Source organism: Ranitomeya imitator, chromosome 5, assembly GCF_032444005.1.
Source record: "Ranitomeya imitator isolate aRanImi1 chromosome 5, aRanImi1.pri, whole genome shotgun sequence".
Classification (NCBI taxonomy): Eukaryota; Metazoa; Chordata; class Amphibia; order Anura; family Dendrobatidae; genus Ranitomeya; species Ranitomeya imitator.
In genome coordinates this window covers 32,353,119-32,374,090 of record NC_091286.1, presented here as the reverse complement: position 1 = coordinate 32,374,090, position 20,972 = coordinate 32,353,119, and the positions used below count along the sequence as shown (strand labels likewise).

Here is a 20,972-nt window from a genome sequence, read left to right as displayed (position 1 = left end):
CTCCACGTGACCACAGTGTGACTGTTAAACAAAATTCACACCTGCTGGAATTTTGTCTGCAGGTTGTTTTATTCATTGTAAGTCGCGGGCGACCACAAATCACTTGCAACATGCGATGGTTATGTCTTGTGTATGTGTCTAGTTTCACATTACGTTCTTGCTGTCTCCGTTAAGAGTTTCCACCTGTACACAAGGAATATGGGATTCGGACAAAACTCCCAATGGAATTTGCAGTTTTGGACTTCCGTTTGACTCCTTTTGCGGTGGTGTACGTCTTCTGTGCAGAACACTATAGCGCATGATTAAGGTCTTTATGCGGAACCCCCTGACAGAGGCAGAAAAATAGGCAAAAATGTGAAATTAGACTAATTGGGGTTGCAAATCCTAAATCTTATTTGCCTGGCATGTTTTTTTTTTGGCTACACAACTTGACCAAAATGTTTGTATACAGTGGGGGAAATAAGTATTTCTTTATCGCCTCTCATTGGGGGACACAGGAACCATGGGTGTATGCTGCTGCCACTAGGAGGCTGACACTATGCAAATAAAAAAATTAGCTCCTCCTCTGCAGTGTACACCCCACCGACTGGCATTAAACTCTTCAGTTTAGCTTAGTGTCAGTAGGAGGTGGACACGGGTCTTTCATTAGGCCCTTATCTACCTCAATGTGCGTCGTTTCTTTTCAGGTTTTTTTCCGGATGGGATACAGGGTGAGCAGTCACACCTGTAGTCCCACAAGCGGACTATGAGTACGGCGTGTACTGCCACCCCGTATCCTCATAGATCCCTCAGCAGGACCAAGAGCCTGGCACACAAGCGTGCTCAGAAGTCCGGTCCTGGCCCGTCCCCCACCCACTCGCCTACCAGAGCTTGTCGGTCGGAGGAGACGAGGACGTCCATCAGCAGCTCCTATGGACGTCTGATACCTTCTCAAGGTTAGTAGCAGACGACGTGGGATTTTACTAGGTGAGTATTTCTAAAGGGGTTCCCAGGACTCAGCGCGGGGTCATCGCTGCATTTGCAGCACTTTCCCCGTTCCCTGCGCGGTGGCTCTTTCTGACGTGGCGTTTTTTTTTCCTGTCAGCCGCGCTACCATTCCATGCCCCACCGCGTTCCTCCAGCGGTCGCCGTTCTTCCTTCAGGCCCCGGCCTCCCGGGGCCTGCTTGCGGCACACTCCTGCCTGCAGCTTTTCCCTCAGCGGTCGCTGGCTCCTAATTTAGGCCCCGGCCTTTCCCGGGGCCTACTTGCGGCGTACCAGCTGCCCTCAGCGTTCCCCCCTCAGCGTTCTATGCGGCGGCTCCTCAGGCGTCGCTCACCTCCACAGCCAGCTGGGGCCTACTCCGGCGACTCTTCACCGGCGGCAGCGCTCCCTCTCTTAAATGCGGCGGCTGCCGCGCCGCTCTGCTGGGCAGCGTCTGCGCCGCGGGGATCTTTTCTCCGGTCACCGGCTCCTAATTTAGGCCCCGGCTTTTCCGGGGCCTACTCCGGCGACTCTTATCCGGCGGCAGCGCTCTCTCTTTCATGCGGCGGCTTCAGCGCCGCTGTGCCGGGCAGTGTCTGCGCCGCGGGGGTTCTTCTCAGCGGGCACCGGCTTCTAATATAGGCCCCGGCTTTTCCCGGGGCCTACTTCCGGTTCCGCGCTCCGCCCACTTCCTTCTTCATCGGGCTTCTTCATACTGTGCCTGCTCATCGGCGCCCCCCCTGTCTGGCTCCGCCCCCTTCCTCCAGGGACAGCGTCTGTGTGTGCTCACCGCTTCTTAGCTGCAGGAGCTCACGCAGCGCGCCCCACACCTTCGCCACTGCATCCTCGGTGGGCACAGAATCCAGCACCTCAGGGCAGGAGTTCTCCACCGGCAAGTGGGTCATCTTCCAGGACGGGTCCGTGAGTAGCTGCACTGCAGACTGACACCCCCCTCTGCCCCACTGTCCCCTAACCCACTGGCATCTTCAGGGACCTCTCAAAATGTCTACCTCTAAAGGGGGCCGCTCTCGCCCCCCTACTTCTTCTGCCTTAGTCACGTACTTTGCTTGTTCGTCCTGTAACAGCAAACTTCCCTCAGGTCAGTCCTCCCCGCTGTGTCAGTCCTGCAGCAACCCGATTGTTCCCACTGCCCAGGATCCCCCGGCTGTTCCGCCCGAGAGTGATCCCCCCATCCCAGGCTGGGCCGCCTCTCTGTCACAATCTGTGGCCGATTTAACACGGGTATCTCAAACCCTGGTGTCCGCGCTTGATCGGTTACCCCTGCAGACCCCGGCCGTAGCCAGCGGGTCACAGGAACCGCCGCCAGAGCTCTCCTTGATAAGCCACAAAAGGTCCAGACAGGAACGTCGGTCTGAGTCCTCTTCGCGCTCCATCTCGCCGTTCGGCCCTCCCCCGCGGTTGGTGTCCCACCGATCCTCCTCCCCTGAGTCAGGCGAGGCATTATCTGATGCGCCTTCGGAGGATATTTCGGAGCTGGATCCTAACCAAATCGCCACCATGAGTGTGACAGTCCAGAACCTCATTGGGGCAATAAACCAAACATGTGGCATCAAGGATCCCTCTACGGAACCCGCAGATCAGGCGGTTTCGTTTAGACGGGCCAAACCACCTTCAAAATTTTTCGCTCCTCATCCTGAATTCGAGGAAATCTTGTCCAGAGAGCGAGAGAACCCCACTAGGCGTTTTCAGAGGGGAAAACGCCTGGGTGTGCTATATCCTTTTTCTCCAGAACTTACCGCCAATTGGACGGCCTCTCCCTCGGTGGATCCCCCTGTTTCCAGGCTGTCCACCAACACGGTGCTTCCTCTGTCCGGCGGAGCATCTCTGAAGGATTCTAACGATAGAGTTATAGAATCCTTCGCGAAATCTGCTTTTGAAGCGGCTTCAGCGGCTCTATGTCCAGCTTTTGCGTCCACTTGGGCTTCAAAATCCATCTCAAAATGGGCCAAGGATCTTCGGCGAGGTATCCTGGATGGGGCGCCTCCCGCGCAATTAGCGGAACTTGCCAACCAGATTTCCCACGCTGGTGAATACCTGGTTTCCGCCTCCCTGGATGTCGCGTCTTGCACGGCTCAAGCTTCCAGCAATGCCGTTGCCATCCGCTGGACCGTTTGGCTCAAGGCCTGGCAGGCGGACTTGTCCTCCAAAAAGTCCCTCACTAGTCTGCCCTTCCAGGGCTCTCGTCTCTTTGGTTCCCAGCTGGACCAAATAATTAAGGACGCCACCGGGGGTACAAGTTCTCTTCTCCCCCAGGCTAAGCCTCGTCGCCCTCCTCCTAGACGACAGTTTCGTTCTTTTCGGCCTTTTCGTCGCTTTGCTGCGTCAAACTCCTTTTCCCAGCAGCAACAGAGGCCACAGGCACGTCAAGAGAAGAAGGCGGTGTCCTTTAGGCCCACTCCGTCCTGGCGTCCTCGCTTCTCCCAGGGTAGATCCTCCAGGCCCAGGACTGGAAGATCCACCTCGTCATGACTCTCAGCAAGACTCCAGCCCGACTCCCAGATTGGGCGGCCGTCTTCTCCTTTTCAGGGACGTCTGGATTTCCGCAGTAGAGGATGCATGGGTCAGGGAAGTTGTATCCTCGGGATACAAGATAGAGTTCGCTTCCCGACCTCGGGATCGTTTCTTCCAATCCCGTCCTCCAAGAGACCCCGCTCTAGTTCCGGGCTTCTTCTCAGCCATCGCTTCTCTGCTCAAATCCGGGGTAATCGTTCCCGTCCCAGAAAAAGAACGCTTCACGGGTTTCTACTCGAATCTTTTTGTGGTACCGAAAAAAGACGGCAAGGTTCGTCCCATTCTGGACCTCAAATTGCTGAACAGGAGAGTTCGCCTGAGACACTTCAGGATGGAATCCCTTCGTTCAGTAATTGCTTCCATGGAGGCTCAGGAGTTTCTGTGCTCAATAGATATCCAGGACGCCTACCTCCATGTCCCGATATTTCCCGGACATCACCGTTTCCTGCGCTTCGCAGTGCAACGAGATCATTTTCAGTTCGTCGCCCTGCCGTTCGGTCTCGCAACCGCGCCAAGGGTGTTCACGAAGAGTCAGAGGCTTGGTCCTATTTCCATATCTCGACGACATCCTCATCAAGGCTCCGTCCTTTGCTCAGGCCCACGAAAGCCTGTCCATTGTTCTCGACACCTTAGCCCGTTTCGGGTGGCTGGTCAACCGGAAGAAGTCCTGCCTTATTCCTTCTCAGCGCATCATCTTTCTGGGCATGCTTTTCGACACTCGTCAGAGCAGAGTCTTCCTTCCCAAAGACAAGAGATCCATTCTTTGTCGGGACATACGCTCGCTCCAGGGTCCTCGGCCTCCCTCCCTCCGTTCGGCCATGAAGGTTCTGGGGAGGATGGTAGCTACATTGGAAGCGATTCCCTTCGCCCAATTCCATTCGCGCCCCCTTCAGCAAGCCATTCTGTCCCAGTGGGACAGGTCGGTCTTCTCCCTGGATCGGCCGATCAGACTCTCCTTTCGGGTCAAGCGGTCTCTCTTCTGGTGGCTGACGTCACCTCTCATCTCCCAGGGCAGGTCCTTCCTTCCGGTTCACTGGCAGGTGGTGACAACGGACGCCAGCCTCATCGGCTGGGGTGCGGTTTTTCGCCACCTGACGGTTCAGGGCCGTTGGTCGCCGCAGGAGTCATCTCTGCCAATCAACGTCCTCGAAATTCGGGCCATTTTTCTGTCCCTCCGCCACTGGGAAAGGATCCTCAGGGGCCTTCCAGTCCGGATCCAGATGGACAACGCCACGGCTGTGGCATATGTCAACCATCAGGGGGGGACTCGGAGCTCCTTGGCCCTTGCCGAGGTATCCAAGATCCTCCTTTGGGCAGAGGCAACGGTTCCGGTGATATCCGCGGTGCATATCCCCGGCGTGGAAAACTGGGCCGCCGACTTCCTCAGCCGCGAGGGCCTCGCGGCAGGGGAATGGTCCTTGCATCCGGAGGTCTTCCATCAGATTTGTCTTCGATGGGGAACTCCGGATGTGGATCTCACGGCGTCTCGAGTCAACAGGAAGGTTCCGCAGTTCGTCTCCAGGTCCCGCGATCCTCTCGCAGTGGGCGTCGATGCTCTGGCCATTCCTTGGTCACAGTTCGAGCTGCCCTACCTGTTCCCACCCCTTCCATTACTTCCCAAACTGTTGAAGAGGATCAAAGCGGAAGGGGTGCCGGTCATCCTGATCGCCCCGGATTGGCCCAGGAGAGCTTGGTTCGCGGAGCTCGTCAACCTTCTCGCGGACGCTCCCTGGCGCCTTCCAGACAGGCCCGATCTGCTGTCCCAGGGTCCGATCTGCTACCCGAATTCTCGGTCGCTCAGTTTAACGGCGTGGCTGTTGAGACCGCGGTTCTAAGAGCGTCCGGCCTTTCGGACCGGGTGATTCACACCATGATTCAGGCTCGAAAGCCTTCGTCTTCCAGGATCTACTACCGCACCTGGAAGGCCTACTTCCGTTGGTGCGAGTCCAACCGCGTTCCGCCTATGGTTTTTTCCCTGCCTTCTCTTTTGGCCTTCCTTCAGGCAGGACTGGATTCGGGCCTGGCTCTTAGTTCCCTGAAGGGTCAGGTCTCTGCGCTTTCCATCCTCTTTCAGAAGACCTTGGCCTCTCGGCCACAGGTTAAGACCTTCTTTCAGGGGGTAGCCCACGCCGTCCCGCCGTACAGGGCCCCTGTGGAGGCATGGGACCTAAACCTGGTACTGGACGTTCTGAAGGTTTCTCCCTTTGAACCTCTTAGGGAGATTCCTCTATCAGTTTTATCATGGAAGGTGGCCTTTCTTGTGGCCATCACGTCCATTCGCCGCGTTTCCGAGCTGGCGGCCCTGTCTTGCCGTCCTCCGTTTTTGGTCATTCACCAGGACAAGGTGGTCTTCCGGCCCCCACCTTCTTTTCTTCCTAAGGTGGTTTCCACCTTCCACCTCAACGAAGACATCGTTCTACCTTCCTTTTGTCCATCTCCGACTCATCCTCTGGAGCGATCGTTGAACAAGCTTGACCTTGTCAGGGCTGTGAGGATCTATCTGGACAGAACGTCCACTTTCCGGAAGACGGATTCCTTTTTCGTCATTCCTGATGGCACGCGCAGAGGCCAGCCGGCTTCTAAAGCGACTATTGCTCGCTGGATCAGAATGGCAATTTTGGAGGCTTACCGGGTCAAGAACAGAGTGCCCCCTCCTGGGATTAAGGCTCACTCTACCCGGGCAGTCGGCGCCTCCTGGGCGGTGCACCACAGGGCTTCCGCCCTACAGCTTTGCAAAGCGGCAACTTGGTCTTCCATCCACACGTTCGCCAAATTTTACAAGGTCCACACCTACGCATCCGCGGACGCCAGCCTAGGCAGAAGGATCCTGCAGGCGGCAGTGGTGAGTCCTCTGACCTGATGGAAGTCTGTTTTCCCGCCCTAGGGACTGCTTTGGGACGTCCCATGGTTCCTGTGTCCCCCAATGAGAGGCGATAAAGAAAACAGGATTTTTGGTTGCTTACCGTAAAATCTGTTTCTTGAAGCCTCCATTGGGGGACACAGCTCCCTCCCAATGTTTTTGTTATATGTTCTCTGACTGTTCTCACGTTTACAGTTCTCAAGTTTGTGGTTATGGTTTTTCAACCTTGTTCTTTCTCCTACTGCTTTCTCACTAACTGAAGAGTTTAATGCCAGTCGGTGGGGTGTACACTGCAGAGGAGGAGCTAATTTTTTTATTTGCATAATGTCAGCCTCCTAGTGGCAGCAGCATACACCCATGGTTCCTGTGTCCCCCAATGGAGGCTTCAAGAAACAGATTTTACGGTAAGCAACCAAAAATCCTGTTTTGATCCCTTGCTGATTTTGTAAGTTTGTCCACTGACAAAGACATGAACAGTCTATAGTTTTAAGGCTAGGTTAATTTTAACGTTGAGAAATAGAATATCACAAATAAAATCCAGAAAATCACATTGTATAAATTATATAAATTTATTTGCATTTTGCAGGGAGAAATACGTATTTGACCCCTCTTGCAAAAAAGACTTAATACTTGGTGGCAAAACCCTTGTTGGCAAGCACAGACGTTTTTTGTAGTTGATGATGAGGTTTACGCACATGTCAGGAGGAATTTTGGTCCACTCCTCTTTGCAGATCATCTCTAAATCATTAAAGGGAACCTGTCACCCCGTTTTTTCAAGAAGAGCTAAAAATAGTGTTAAATAGGGGCAGAACTGGGCTTTACATTAGTGTATTTTGGAGCCTTTATTCCCCACCTATGCTGCCGAAATACCTTTGTAAGGTCGCCGTTTTGGGCTGTCACTCACGCTGGTCAGGTCATATAGGCGTGGTGACAGCGCTGTTTCTCCCCCAGATCTCCGTTGGTGGCGTAGTGGTGTGCGCATGTCCAAGTGGCGAATCCACTGCGCAGCTTCAAGGAAAATAGCGCGATCTGCGCTATTCAGCCGTTTATCGGCCGTAATGTGTTACCGATGGTTTTCTTGGTGACTGTGGTCCCAGCTGCCTTGAGATCATTAACAAGTTCCTCCCGTGTAGTTTTAGGCTTATCTCTCCCCTTCCTCACGATCAAGGATACCCCACGAGGTGAGATTTTGCATGGTGCCCCAGATCAATGTCGATTGACAGTCATTTTGTATTTCTTCCATTTTCTTACTATTGCACCAGCAGTTGTCTCCTTCTCTCCCAGCGTGTTACTTATGGTTCTGTAGCCCATTCCAGCTTTGTGCAGGTCTATGATCTTGTTAATGACATCCTTATAAAGCTCTTTGGTCTTGCCCATGTTGTAGAGGATAGAGTCTGACTAATTGAGTCTGTGGACAGGAGTCTATTATAATGGTGACTATGTAAGACAACTATCTTTAATGCAGCTAACGAGTTGATTAGGAGCATCTAACTGGTCTGTAGGAGCCAGAACTCTTAATGGTTGGAAGGGGATGAAATACTTATTTCTCACGGCAAAATGCAAATAAATTTATATAATTTATACAATGTGATTTTCTGGATTTTATTTTTGATATTCTATCCTTATATATTATTTCTATGTCGGTGATTACTTTGTATCTCAGTTCATACTGCACCCACACACACAAATGATACACCATTTGAAAGGTAAACGTGCCCCCTTCAGCAAGAAAATAGCCAAACAAACCACACATCCACGATGTGATCACAAAATACAGTTTAAACATTAATTTTTGTAAACCTGCAGTAATGAAAAATGACCTGCAGGTGGCACCACACTACCCCAAAGCACACTACCACAAAGCTGCTTACAGACATCATGAACAAATCCTAACATTTGCCTTGGGGGCTTTCCAGCTTGCCGAACTCCTTGCCCAGCCGATTTTAGGCTCATTGGAGGATTGCACACTTCACTGAAGGTGAGTCACATATGCAAACACATTTGTAAACATGCATTGCTTTTTCAGTGATTACTTCACCCCACACACACAAATGGCGAGTCACATATGCAAACACATTTGTAAACATGCACTGCTTTTTCAGTGATTACTTCGCCCCACACACACAAATAATACACCATTTGAAAGGTAAACTTGCCCCCTTCAGCAAGAAAAGACACAAAGAAACCACACATTCGCGATTTGATCAATAAATACAGTTTAAACATTCATTTTCAGAAACCTGCAGAACTATAACCTGCAGGTGGCATAACATCCTCAAGACATTTTTTTTAGCCTTTACTTATCAAACCAATTTATTGTATTACCAATCTACATATATAAATACCTCTCTGTGTTCTTCATCTCATTAAATACATTTACATTTGACCAGCTTGATTTTCCTGAAATTGCCTGCCCCCTCTACAACCAAAGTGCGAAAATTTTGCACTGGCCAACTAGTCTCTCCATGTTAAAATTAACCGACCCTTAAAATTATAGACTGTTGATGTCTTTGTCAGTGGGCAAACGTACAAAATCAGCAGGGGAACAAATACTTATTTTCCCCACTGTAGATGCAGCTTTTACAAGGCAGTTATCATCTGATGTACTGTTTTGGGTAAGAGCCTCTATCTTACATTACTAAATGGAACCAGTCAGCAGTTTTTTTTGCATATGGAAGTATTGGTATGTGCAGGTGCTTATCCCTCAATAAAAGTCACACTTTCTCGTAGCCTTCTTTGTGAAATACCGGAAACCATCGGTGCACGCTGCTGCCATCTGGAGGATGACACTACGAATTACAACCTACGTGTCATGTTGGAGGCAAACATGGTTCTTAAGACCCAAACTGATTTTTGTCTTTGGTGTTTTTTATTTTTTATAATTTTGTTTTCTTTGCGTAGTTTAACAGAGGGGAATGGACCCTCTGTGGTCCTGACAAAAATGATGGAGAGCACAGCCTGACAGGGGTCAAGCTGTAGCCTCTTTCATTCGGATGACATGACCGTTCAGGTACTGGTGTTGATGGGTTTTGCTCTTGGTATCCTATCCCAGACCTTGGTCACTATTTTGGAGCGACTACCCATGTATACTACCACACCGGGTACCACAATAACTACCCAGAGTTAGGCAGACCCACCAGCTACTTCGCACCAGCTTGGCAGATCCAATTGGTCTAGAGGAAGCTCATTATCTCGGTCTCCTCTCTCCACGACTAATATGCTTCACTCAACATCACCTCCTCCCTAGAGGCTCGGTCACCTCAGGTATTGGACCACAATTCCAAATCAAACTCATCTGGTTTCTGATCAGGTGCTAATGTTCAGGGACATGGTGGCTGAAAGTCTTGCCTGTTCTGTGAACCGATCCCTCAACATTAAGAAAGCGGGTCCGTCACGCCCTGCCTACTGTGTTCTTCAGGAGAGTCAGACGTGGGGCCGAATGTGTTTATGACCACTCAGAATTCAGCGAGGTACTAGATAAGAATTGAGCACAGCCTGAGTTTCTATTGATAGAAATGCATGGAGGCTTTTGTTGTCACCTGGTCCTCCTTTCTCTAAGTGGTCCTACTGGTATCTAGGTTAAGAATTGTGCCAATTTCAGTGGTCTTCCGACCGCAAGTGGAGAATTTGGTTGCAGATTTTTCAAGTCGGGAGGGTCTAAATACGGGAGAGTGGTACCTGCATCCTATCATCTCCGAGCAGATCTGCCTACAGTGGGGCCTCCAGACGTAGATTTGTTGTCAGCCAGACAAAACCACATTGTTTCTCGGTTTGTATTCAGATTTCATGACCACCCCCCAGCAGGACCTTAATCTAGTACTTAACATCTAAGGCTACTGTCACACTTCCGTCGGTACGGGGCCATCGCAAACCGTCGGCCCGACGGACGTTGTGCTAAATTTAGCACAACGTGGGCAGCGGATGCAGTTTTACAACGCATCCCATTGTGATGAGCGGGGAGGAGGGGGCGGAGTTTTGGCCGCGCATGCGCGGTCGTAAATGGCGGACACGTCGCACAGAGGAACGTTACATTGAAAGTTTTTTTTTTGTCGACGGTCCGCCAAAACACGACGCATCCGTCGCACGATGGATGCGACGTGTGGCCATACGCGCTAATGCAAGTCTATAGAGAATAAACTCATCCTGCGGGCAACTTTGCAGGATGCATTTTTTTCTCCAAAACGACGCATTGCGACATAGCCCAAACGACGGAAGTGTGAAAGTAGCCTAACAGTGTGCTCCATTTTTAGATTTGATCAGAATGGTGCATCACTACTAGTGATGAACGAATATACTCATTACTCGAGATTTCTCGAGCACGCTCGGGGGGGGTCCTCCGAGTATTTTTTAGTGCTCGGAGATTTCGTTTTTCTTGCCGCAGCTGAATGATTTACATCTGTAAGCCAGCATAAGTACAAGTGGGGATTCCCTAGCAACCAGGCAACCCCCACATGTACTTATGCTGGCTAACAGATGTAAATCATTCAGCTGCGGCAAGCAAAACTAAATCTCCGAGGACTAAAAAATACTCGGAGGACCCCCCCGAGCGTGCTCGAGAAATCTCGAGTAATGAGTATATTCGCTCATCACTACTTCTTCTATATCCCACCTTTCGGACTGCTTTTGAACGTCCCATGGTGTCATGTGACCGCCAACGAAGCGCCTGAGAAAAGAAGATTTTTGGGACTTAGTGTAAAATTCCTTTCTCCTTCGCCTCATTGGGGGACACAGACAGTGGGTGTATGCTGCTGCCACCAGGAGGCTGACACTAAGTAATACAAAAAAAGTTAGCTCCTCCCCTGCAGTATATACCCTCCTGCTGGCTCCCAGCTAACCAGTTCTTGCTTAGTGTCCGTAGGAGGCACACGGACGGGTCTGCTATTCAGACCCAAAGAACTCTTTTTTACCGTTTTTTACTTTTTACTACGGTCGAATGGGGCGACGGATTCTTTCATGTTCCGATCTCCTCGAACCATCAACAGGCGAGCACGGGAGTTTTACCTCTCCGTATCCTCTCCTGAGACGTGGGAAGCCACTGCCTGAGCTGATTCTAGGGGCGACGGACCCCTTCAAGGGCACCGATCTTCCCCCTCCCTTATCAGACGAGCACTGGAGTGTCACCTTCAGTATCCTCTTCTGCAGCCAGGCCTATTGCCGGACATTCAGCCCTGTCCACCAGGTTTTACCCTCGGCTGTACAGAGGCACTTTTCAGTGTGGCGTCCGAGCAGCCCCCACTGCATCACCACTGAAATAGCGGATGATGGAAGGAGGCGGACGGTTCCTCTCCACCCCTCTTCTGCAGGGATGGTGGATGGAGGCTCCCCAACCCTGCACCGTCCTATCTACCTGGGCACAGCTCTGTCCTGCAGCATCTGCCATCCCCTTCATATTGGGATAAGTGCTCCATGAGATTTAGGTTTTTCCGGCGGTCAGAGGAGGGCTCCATAGCGGCAGGGTCCCCACAGAGCTTCGCGGCACTTTTCCCTTCAGTCTGCGGGTGCGCGCCGGCCGAAGCCATAAATTTAGTCCCCGGCTTCGGCCCTGTTTAGGCCGCATCCCGGGAAGCCCCGCCCACCGCTTGCTTCATTCTAGCAGCTCCGCCCCCCTATTCAGGCGCTTCTCATTCCAGACGAGATCTCGGCGGCCATCTTCCTCCTCCATATGCCGGTTATTAGTTTTTCTGGAAGGGGCTGCCGCCGGCGGTTTTTCAGCGCTGAAGTCAGCGGTATTCCAGTCGGGGGACTCAGAACCTCGGTAAGGTGATTCGCCCCCACCTCTAAAGGTTCACGACCAGTATGCCCTGGTCTTAAAGGCACGTGACCAGTATACCCTGGTCTTAAAGGCTCATGATCAGTATGCCCTGGTCTTAAACGCAAATGACCAGCATGCCCTGGTTTCAAGGGCACATGACCTGTATGTCCTGGAATTAAAGATTCATGTCAAGTATTTCCTGGTTCTTAAGGGCTCATGACCAGTAGGCCCTGGTTCCTGAAGGCACATGTCCAGCATGCCCTGCTTTTAAAGGCACATGAACAGTACGTCATCTTACTAAGGCACAAGACCAGTATTCCCTGGTCTTAAAGGCTCATGACCAGTACTCCCTAGTCTTAAAGGCGCATGACCAGTATTTACTGGTCTTAAGGGCACATCACCTATCCTAAGCTGGTCACCCTAACTGAGCTCCGGAGCACTCTACATGCTCCCTCTCCTACAATGGGAGCCGTCGGCTAGCAGGGGCCGCAAGTATTCTAGAAAAACGTACAGGTTCTAGAAAATCTCCATCAACAAATTGACGGGGGATGCACCGGACAGAAACCTCTAAGTAGGATGCCATACCTGGTCGGATTTTTATGGGCGACGGGTCCTTTAGAGGGCTCCAATTTCCTCCCACACCTTCAACAGACGAGCACACGGAGTGTCGCCTCCATGTATCCTCTTCTGCATCCAGGCCTATCGCCAGACAACCTGTCCTGTCCACTCGGAACTCTGGGCATGTACGGAGGCACACATTTGTGGCGTCCTAACAAGGAGGTTTTCCCCCCCTTTGTATCAGATGCAAGAAAGCGGACGATTCCTCTCCACGTCCCTGTTAAGAAGAGGGTGGATCGAGGGTTCCTTATTTTCTACTCTGCACGACAATGGCAGAGACCTGCTGGTTGCAGTCCCGCATTCTGCCACTGGGCAGACTATCCGGGTAGAATTTCTTGTGGTATACCTACCTGTATCCTGGCCGGTGTTTCATCAATTAAGATACCACAGACGGTCGGATAGCAAATCTAGTTCGTTCCGTCTTGTGTTTTCGGGTTCAGCGCTCTACCCTTCCTTGGCCGCCACATGGGTTGCTTGACCAATAGTCTCCTGGTCAGAGACCTTAACTACTTCGTTTTCAACAGTATAGCTGGCCAATCAAATCTTCTGAGCGGGAGACTAGCAGGGGATCGTATCTCCTCTACAGACCCAACCAGCAGTGGAAGCATTGTCCAGGACAGTCTAGATCTAAGGGACCTTGGTTCCAAAAAGGAGGGAATGAAAAGTGTCACCATTCCTGGACCTCAAACTTCTAACAACCTTTGACAAGGTCCTCCTTTTTTCGGATGGAGTTCCTCCGCTCAGCCATTACTTCAACAGATAGAGGTGGACTTTTCTGGCATCCATCGACATTCGGGATTCTTACCCTCACATGTCTATTTCTCCTCTCTACAATAATCTCTTCGCCTTTCCATTCGCGAACAGCTTTTTCAAGTCACGACCTTGCCCTCCGGCCTGGCTACCACACCAGAGTGGTCGCAAGGGTCATGACGGTTGTCATGTGCTTCTTGCACCCTAGAAGCATGATCGTCCTGCCCTATTTGGTCGACTTTGTAGCCGCTCTTCTAGGACTACGCTGAGTCGTCTATATGACTTGCAATACCCTCTCAACTGGTCTAACAGCTAAACTTAGACAAGTTTTTTCCTCATGCCCAGTCCAGCAGATCCTCTTTGAGGATGATCCGGCCCAAGAAGGATGGTTATTCTCTCTCGAGTCAAGGTCGTGGCCCTTCAACAGAGAGCTTGTGCACTTGATCACTCATTCCCTCGGTTCAGTCAAGTTCGCTAGGAGGGTTCTGAAAAAAAATAAATAAATAGGCGACAATGGAAGCGTTTTCCTTCGCTGCGCTCGTTTTCTGCAAGTCAATCAGGCTTTCAAAGGGTAGTCTCTGAACTCCTTCCTTGTCCAGAGCCTTCTCCTGGTCCAACGGTTATTAGGGAATACCAATGCCAGTCTTCTTCTCCCGATCTTTTCTCTGGAGATCCGAACGGTACGACTGATCCTACAGCAGGTCCACTGCCTTTTGGCGGGTCTTCAGTTGGATAATGCCACGGCTGTGCCACACGTTAACCATCTAGCAAGTACCCACAGTCAAGCGCCATGGCCAAGGTACCTCGCACTATCTGATGAACCGAGATCTATCATTCGGTGATCTCAACAGTACATATCCCTGGAGTAGAACACTGGGCGGCAGACATATTCAGCCGTCAGGTTTTCTCCTCAAGTGAGTGGGAACTTCACTCGGAAGTCTTCCATCGGATCTGCCTTCACTGGAGTACTCCAGATGTAGGTCAGATGGCGTCCAAGCTAAATGCTAATGTACTCCGTTCATGGTCTGGCCTCGCTCCAGGACCATCGCAGTGCATGCTCTGTTCTTCCATGGTACCAATTTCTATAACCCCTCTTCCACTACGTCTGAGATCTTTTCAGAAGCAGGAAGGGCCCCAGTGATCCCGGGAGACCCGCACTGACCATGTCAGGTTTTCTCGCTTACGGTTCTAGTATTTTTCCATCTTATTGCGACAAAACTGGAATTATGGACTTTCTCGCAGGGAGCCTTAACCTGTAGTTCTTCCCTACCGCGTACCGTTAGATCCGTGGGACCTTAATGGTCCTGGGCATCTTACAGTGGACTCCTTTTTTGATCTGGACAGATTTTACTATCAGGGAAGGTCACTTCCCTTCTTTCTCTGCGTTCTTGTCCTCCTGACGAGTCTTCTTAACTCGTCGTTCTGTTCTTTGTCTTTTTTCCTTATTATCATCAAGGCAGGGTTGCCCTCAAGCCATCCCCTTCCCTCGTTGCCAAGGCGGTATTGTATTCCCACTGTTGCAGGGGCATCGTCCTCTCATCTCTTTCGTCTCCAGTCCACAAAACGGAATGGGTTCTCCATAATCTGGAAGAAGTGAGTGCTCCGAGTGGGTTCGTATCGAGGACGGCGTCCTTCCAAAGGTTGGACACTTTACTTGGGTTCCTCGATGGTAAGTAGGCTTCCTGACGGTCGCAGGAAGGGTTTAGCCGTTTCTTCGGCCATGTTAGCCTGGTGGATTCTTTCTCCATCCAGGAGTCCTTCCGGGCTAGATGTCAGCCTATTTCCCTGTCTGAGGGCTCTAGGCACCAGACGTCGGCAAGCACGACCGCAAGCTTGCGGATTCCTCCAGTCCGCATGCATTCTTGGAGCACTATTATTCACATATTTCCACAGATGTGAGTCTGGGCAGGCGGACTTTGCAGGCCGCGGTGGCGCACTTGTAAGTAGCCATTACACGGCCTGATCTGATGTTGTCCCCGCCCAGGGACTGCTTTGGGACGTCCCATGGTCTGTGTCCCCCAATGAGGCGAAGGAGAAATAGGGATTTTTGTGTACTCACCGTAAAATCCTTTTCTCCGAGCCATTCATTGGGGGACACAGCTCCCACCCTGTTTTTAGCTTATGATTGTTTTTTATCTTTTGATATGTTACACTCTCATACATAATGTGACATGTTTTACGCTTATATGTCGTTATTGATCTCCTACTGCTTTTGCATCGAACTGGTTAGCTGGGAGCCAGCAGGAGGGTGTATACTGCAGGGGAGGAGCTAACTTTTTTTGTATTACTTAGTGTCAACCTCCTGGTGGCAGCAGCATACACCCATGGTCTGTGTCCCCCAATGAATGGCTCGGAGAAAAGGATTTTACGGTGAGTACACAAAAATCCCTATTTCTTGTGGCTCTCTTGGGGAACACAGCCCCCACCGTTTCCTTTTGTAGCCATTGAGCCTGATGAAGGAGTAGATTCTACTCCGAAACTCGTAATAAATTGGACTTTTTTTTAATTTTTTTATTATACTTACTGCTTGGATTAACCCTGGACCCACCGCACTCCTCTTTTTGTTTTGTTGCCCCTTTGGCCGGCGTGTTTTTATGTTCTCTTACTGCTTTTTCACGAACTTAATAGCTTGGTTCCAATAGGCGGGTAATTTGCTGGTGAGGAGCCGACTTTTTTTTTTTTTTAAGTTTGTATTTTTTAGTCTCAGCCTCCTGGTGGCAGCAGCATATACTCATCTCTTCCAGTGCTCCCCGATGAAGGCTGCAAAATTTTATGATAAGTCCAAAAATGTATTTATTTTTTATTATCGTTTTATTATTCCTTTGTTTTTGTAGAAATCTTATATGTCAATTATGAAAAACATTTAGTGGCGATCGTATGCAAATCATGGTGGAAGTGCACTGGGGGCGTGTCGAAAATTAATGGACACGCCCCCAGTGCACTTCCATCATGATTTGCATATGGTTTCTATACTAGATTTCTCATGACTGCTACATCAGATCTCTACTAATATATTTTTTATTGAATGACAAGAAGCACGTACACAGGCATACCACTAGCATATTTAACAATGTGCTGTCAGGTTCCCTTTAAATATTATTTACCATTTTCCTGTAAGAGGAAAAATCCATTGAATATGATTATTATAGGGTCATATGGAATCAAGTATTCTATACTAATATTTTTTTCCTTACAGCCAAAAATGAAGACTTTGGTTTTGGCGGGCTCGGCCAACCACCTTAGGCTAGGGACACTCTGCATTTATGGTGCATCTGTCCATCATGAGGACCTATCGTAAAAGAAAAACATATCGCATGATATTTGTTTTGCAGGGACTCTTTATAAGGCTTGGAGGGTATTTTTTTTCTTTTCGAGGTGGCCAACTTCTTCTTCAAGAAATATTTCTTCTTTTGAGGAGTATTGGGATAAGGCTTTAGTTTTTTTTTGAGGGAGAGGAAAAAAAAAACCTTGTTCCCCCAAGAAAGGACAAACTGAATCTATTTCCTATACAGTTGGGGGGAAAAAAAGAGGTAAGGGGACCAAAATAATTATTACTTGGGAACGTTCTGTTTTATTTATTTGTGCCACTTCTTTCCTGGAGAAGCGGGGTGCACGTCTGGAGTATCCGTACCATTTCTGTAAGACCCTGAACGTTGGATTTACCATAAACAGATCATTAACATGCCTGCAATGTGTTGCTGCCCCCGCTGGGTGCATAAAGCGAGCATATGTACGGGGGGAGCCAATGAAGCATTTATATACATAGCACAAGCCTCCAGCGCCGCCGTCTCTGTCATCAGACGCTTTACTTCCAGGGGAGAGACCACCGCTCCCTCCATGAGGCTGCCGCCCCCTGCCACCGGCAGACGCTTCAAATCTGCGCATTGCACTTGTGACTCGTAATAACAATCCTTTCTAGCAAAATGCGGGCACCGCTGGCAGCAAACGGGGGGCCCCCATCGTCAGCCTAATGAAGAGATCACATTCCCTCTGACATTTCTGCAACACATTTCGCCTCTTTTTATTTTTTTGTTTGCGTTTAGAGCGGAGGATAAATGCAACAACGATGTTCGTAAGAGCCGCACTTGTAGACATTGGCGTGTTTGAGCAAAACTCCGCTTATTAAGTATGGCTGGCAGTTTTCTACTTAAGAGACTTATGATTTAGTGAGAGTGTCACTTCCAATAGCCCCATTTCACCGGAGGACGGTCTCATGAGTTCAGATTTGAGAAGCAGTGATGGATCAGTGATGGTGATGCAATTACGGGACTTGCCAGCCGCGTACCTGACCTGTAGATAAATAGCGGCAGCGTGCACGCTCGCTCGCTTCCTCCTCCCGCACTCACTCTGTACCAAGGTTTCATTTATTCCGATGCGCCCACCATTCTGAAACAACATGTGACTTGCAGATAGCTTGGGATTTAGAGGCTACTTATAAGCTTTAACCCTTTTAGCTCTTTTTATGGTTTTTTTTTCTTTAAATTCAGGTTTGTGGCTAGTCTACCATATATATATTTTTTTCACTTGACTTTTGTAGGATTCCCAGTGGATCCCCGGAAAGTGCTAATAGTAGCAGGCCATCACAACTGGATTGTCGCTGCCTACGCTCATTTTGTGGTTTGCTACAGGTATGAATTATTCATCGCCATGCATTTTCTTCCATGTATTTTATTTTTATTTTTTTGTTTTTCCTTCATGTCAGCCCCCTGATTGTTTTTTTTTTTTTTCTCCCAGAGTGTACTGATCTCCGAGCGAGGCACGCGAAAAAAAAAAAAACATTTCTCTTCTGAAATTAGCTTGTATGACTGCGATCACCATGAACATAAAACATGAGCAGGATCATCTGTTCAACTGCTGCACTTTTTATATTAGATTGTAAAGAAGTCATTACTTTAAAATCTGTCTGTAGTGAGATAGAGGTATATGTTCTTGTCCAGTTAATAATGTCATTCCCTACAGACGAGGAGCAATCCGGCAGACTGATGAGCCTCCTCCATACCAGAGGCTGCAAGTCTGTGCGGCTTTATGGTATTACAAAGCTGGAAAAGTTATGTTCCCTAGAATAGTTTAGCGGTAGTTTTGACTTTCGTCTTGCACCCTGATATAATAGTACTGTAAGTTAGTAGCTTACCTTTACAGACTAATACCTTTAAAATGGAAGATCATTTTCAATTAAAGGGGTTGTCCACTACTAGCACAACCCTTTCTGAATCCATATGTTCCCCAGTAAAATAACACTTCTACTCTCGTCCGGCGGCGGTGCAGTTCCAGTGGTGTCAGCACTCGTTCTCCCGGGGATCACATGACATTGCTATGTCACACAATCACTGTGGCCAGTAAGCGCTGGCTATACTGTCCCCATCTTCAGACAAATCAAGACATATAGAGGAAGCGAGACAGAGCAGCCGCAGCTCGCGCTTGCTCCGGGAATCAATCATTAAAGTTGAGTGAAGCCAGCGCTTATTGTCTGTAATGTCCTGGGAGAGCCAGTGCTGGAATGGCGCCGGCACTGCAGGTGAGTATAAGTATAATATCTATGCTCTCCTCAGGTAAAAAACATAGAGATTGAGATCAGGTCAAGTAGTAGACAATCCCTTTAAGGTTCTAAAACAACAAACAGTACCATAGCCTCCTTCCCCCGGGTCCACCGACGAGTATGGTGCGTTCTGCAAGTGTAGACATAACACCACCTTCATAGCCGCTGAGATCGCTGATTGGCTTTCACTGTGACAATGCCAGATGCTGTCAGTAGCAGTGGGGACTCACCGGTGGATCCAGGGAAGAAGGTGAGTAAAGTGGTTTGTTTTAAAACACCAAATTAAAAAGGAACAGCCCCTTTTAAGGTGCATTCACATTATAATTTTTTTTTCTTCGATTCATGTGTGCAAGAGACTGCACATGGACCAATTGCAGCCTATATCCTAGAGCACATGGACTATTTTCCACTTGGATCTCGGTGGCTAATAGAAAAGATTGCTGAACGTAAATAACGGGAAGATGCTGCACCCACTCGCCACGGAGCCAGTCTGGTCCACAATATGCAGACTTGACTGGCGCTATATATATATATATATATCCAAAAGTTTGGACACACCGCATTCAAAGATTTTTTTGTATTTTCATGACTATGAAAATTGTACATTCAAACTGAAGGCATCAAAACTATGAATTGACACATATGGAATTATATTCTTATACTTATGTTATGCAGACGTCTGGTGGATACACAGCTGATAGTCCTACTGAATAGACTGTTAGAATTTGTATTATGGCAAGAAAAAAGCAGCTAAGTAAAGAAAAACGAGTGGCCATCATTACTTTAAGAAATGAAGGTCAGTCAGTCCGAAAAAATTGGGCAAACTTTGAAAGTGTCCCCAAGTGCAGTGGCAAAAACCATCAAGCGCTACAAAGACACTGGCTCACATGAGGACAGCCCCAGGAAAGGAAGACCAAGAGTCACCTCTGCTTCTGATGATAAGTTTATCCGAGTCACCAGCCTCAGAAATCGCAGGTTAACAGCAGCTCAGATTAGAGACCAGGTCAATGCCACACAGAGGTCTAGCAGCAGACACGTCTCTACAACAACTGTTAAGAGGAGACTTTGTGCAGCAGGCCTTCATGGTAAAACAGCTGCTAGGAAACCACTGCTAAGGACAGGCAACAAGCAGAAGAGACTTGTTTGGGCTAAAGAACACAAGGAATGGACATTAGACCAGTGGAAATCTGTGCTTTGGTCTGATGAGTCCAAATTTGAGATCTTTGGTTCCAACCACCGTGTCTTTGTGCGACACAGAAAAGGTGACCGGATGGACTCTACATGCTTGGTTCCCACCGTGAAGCATGGAGGAGGAGGTGTGATGGTGTGGGGGGACTTTGCTGGTGACACTGTTGGGGATTTATTCAAAATTGAAGGCATACTGAACCAGCATGGCTACCACAGCATCTTGCAGCGGCATGCTATTCCATCCAGTTTGCATTTAGTTGGACCATCATTTATTTTTCAACAGGACAATGACTCCAAACACACCTCCGGGCTGTGTAAGGGCTATTTGACCAAGAAGGAGAGTGATGGGGTGCTATGCCAGATGACCTGGCCTCCACAGTCACCAGATCTGAACCCAATCGAGATGGTTTGGGGTGAGCTGGACCGCAGAGTGAAGGCAAAAGGGCCAACAAGTGCTAAGCATCTCTGGGAACTCCTTCAAGATTGTTGGAAGACCATTCCCGGTGACTACCTCTTGAAGCTCATCAAGAGAATGCCAAGTGTGTGCAAAGCAGTCATCAAAGCAAAAGGTGGCTACTTTGAAGAACCTAGAATATAAGACATAATTTCAGTTGTTTCACACTTTTTTGTTAAGTATATAATTCCACATGTGTTAATTCATAGTTTTGATGCCTTCAGTGTGAATGTACAATTTTCATAGTCATGAAAATACAGAAAAATCTTTAAATGAGAAGGTGTGTCCAAACTTTTGGTCTGTACTGTATATATATGTGT

At 49.1% G+C, this 20,972-nt stretch overlaps 1 protein-coding gene across 1 annotated transcript in view; it reads left to right on the top strand.

Annotated features, from left to right (window-relative positions):
- KCTD3 (potassium channel tetramerization domain containing 3) overlaps nt 1-20,972 on the top strand; it is a 103,169-nt gene that overhangs the window by 29,778 nt on the left and 52,419 nt on the right. Inside the window, exon 8 of the mRNA XM_069768496.1 lies at nt 18,012-18,102. Coding sequence (XP_069624597.1) covers nt 18,012-18,102 — 91 coding nt within the window. The remainder of the gene's footprint in view (nt 1-18,011; nt 18,103-20,972) is intronic.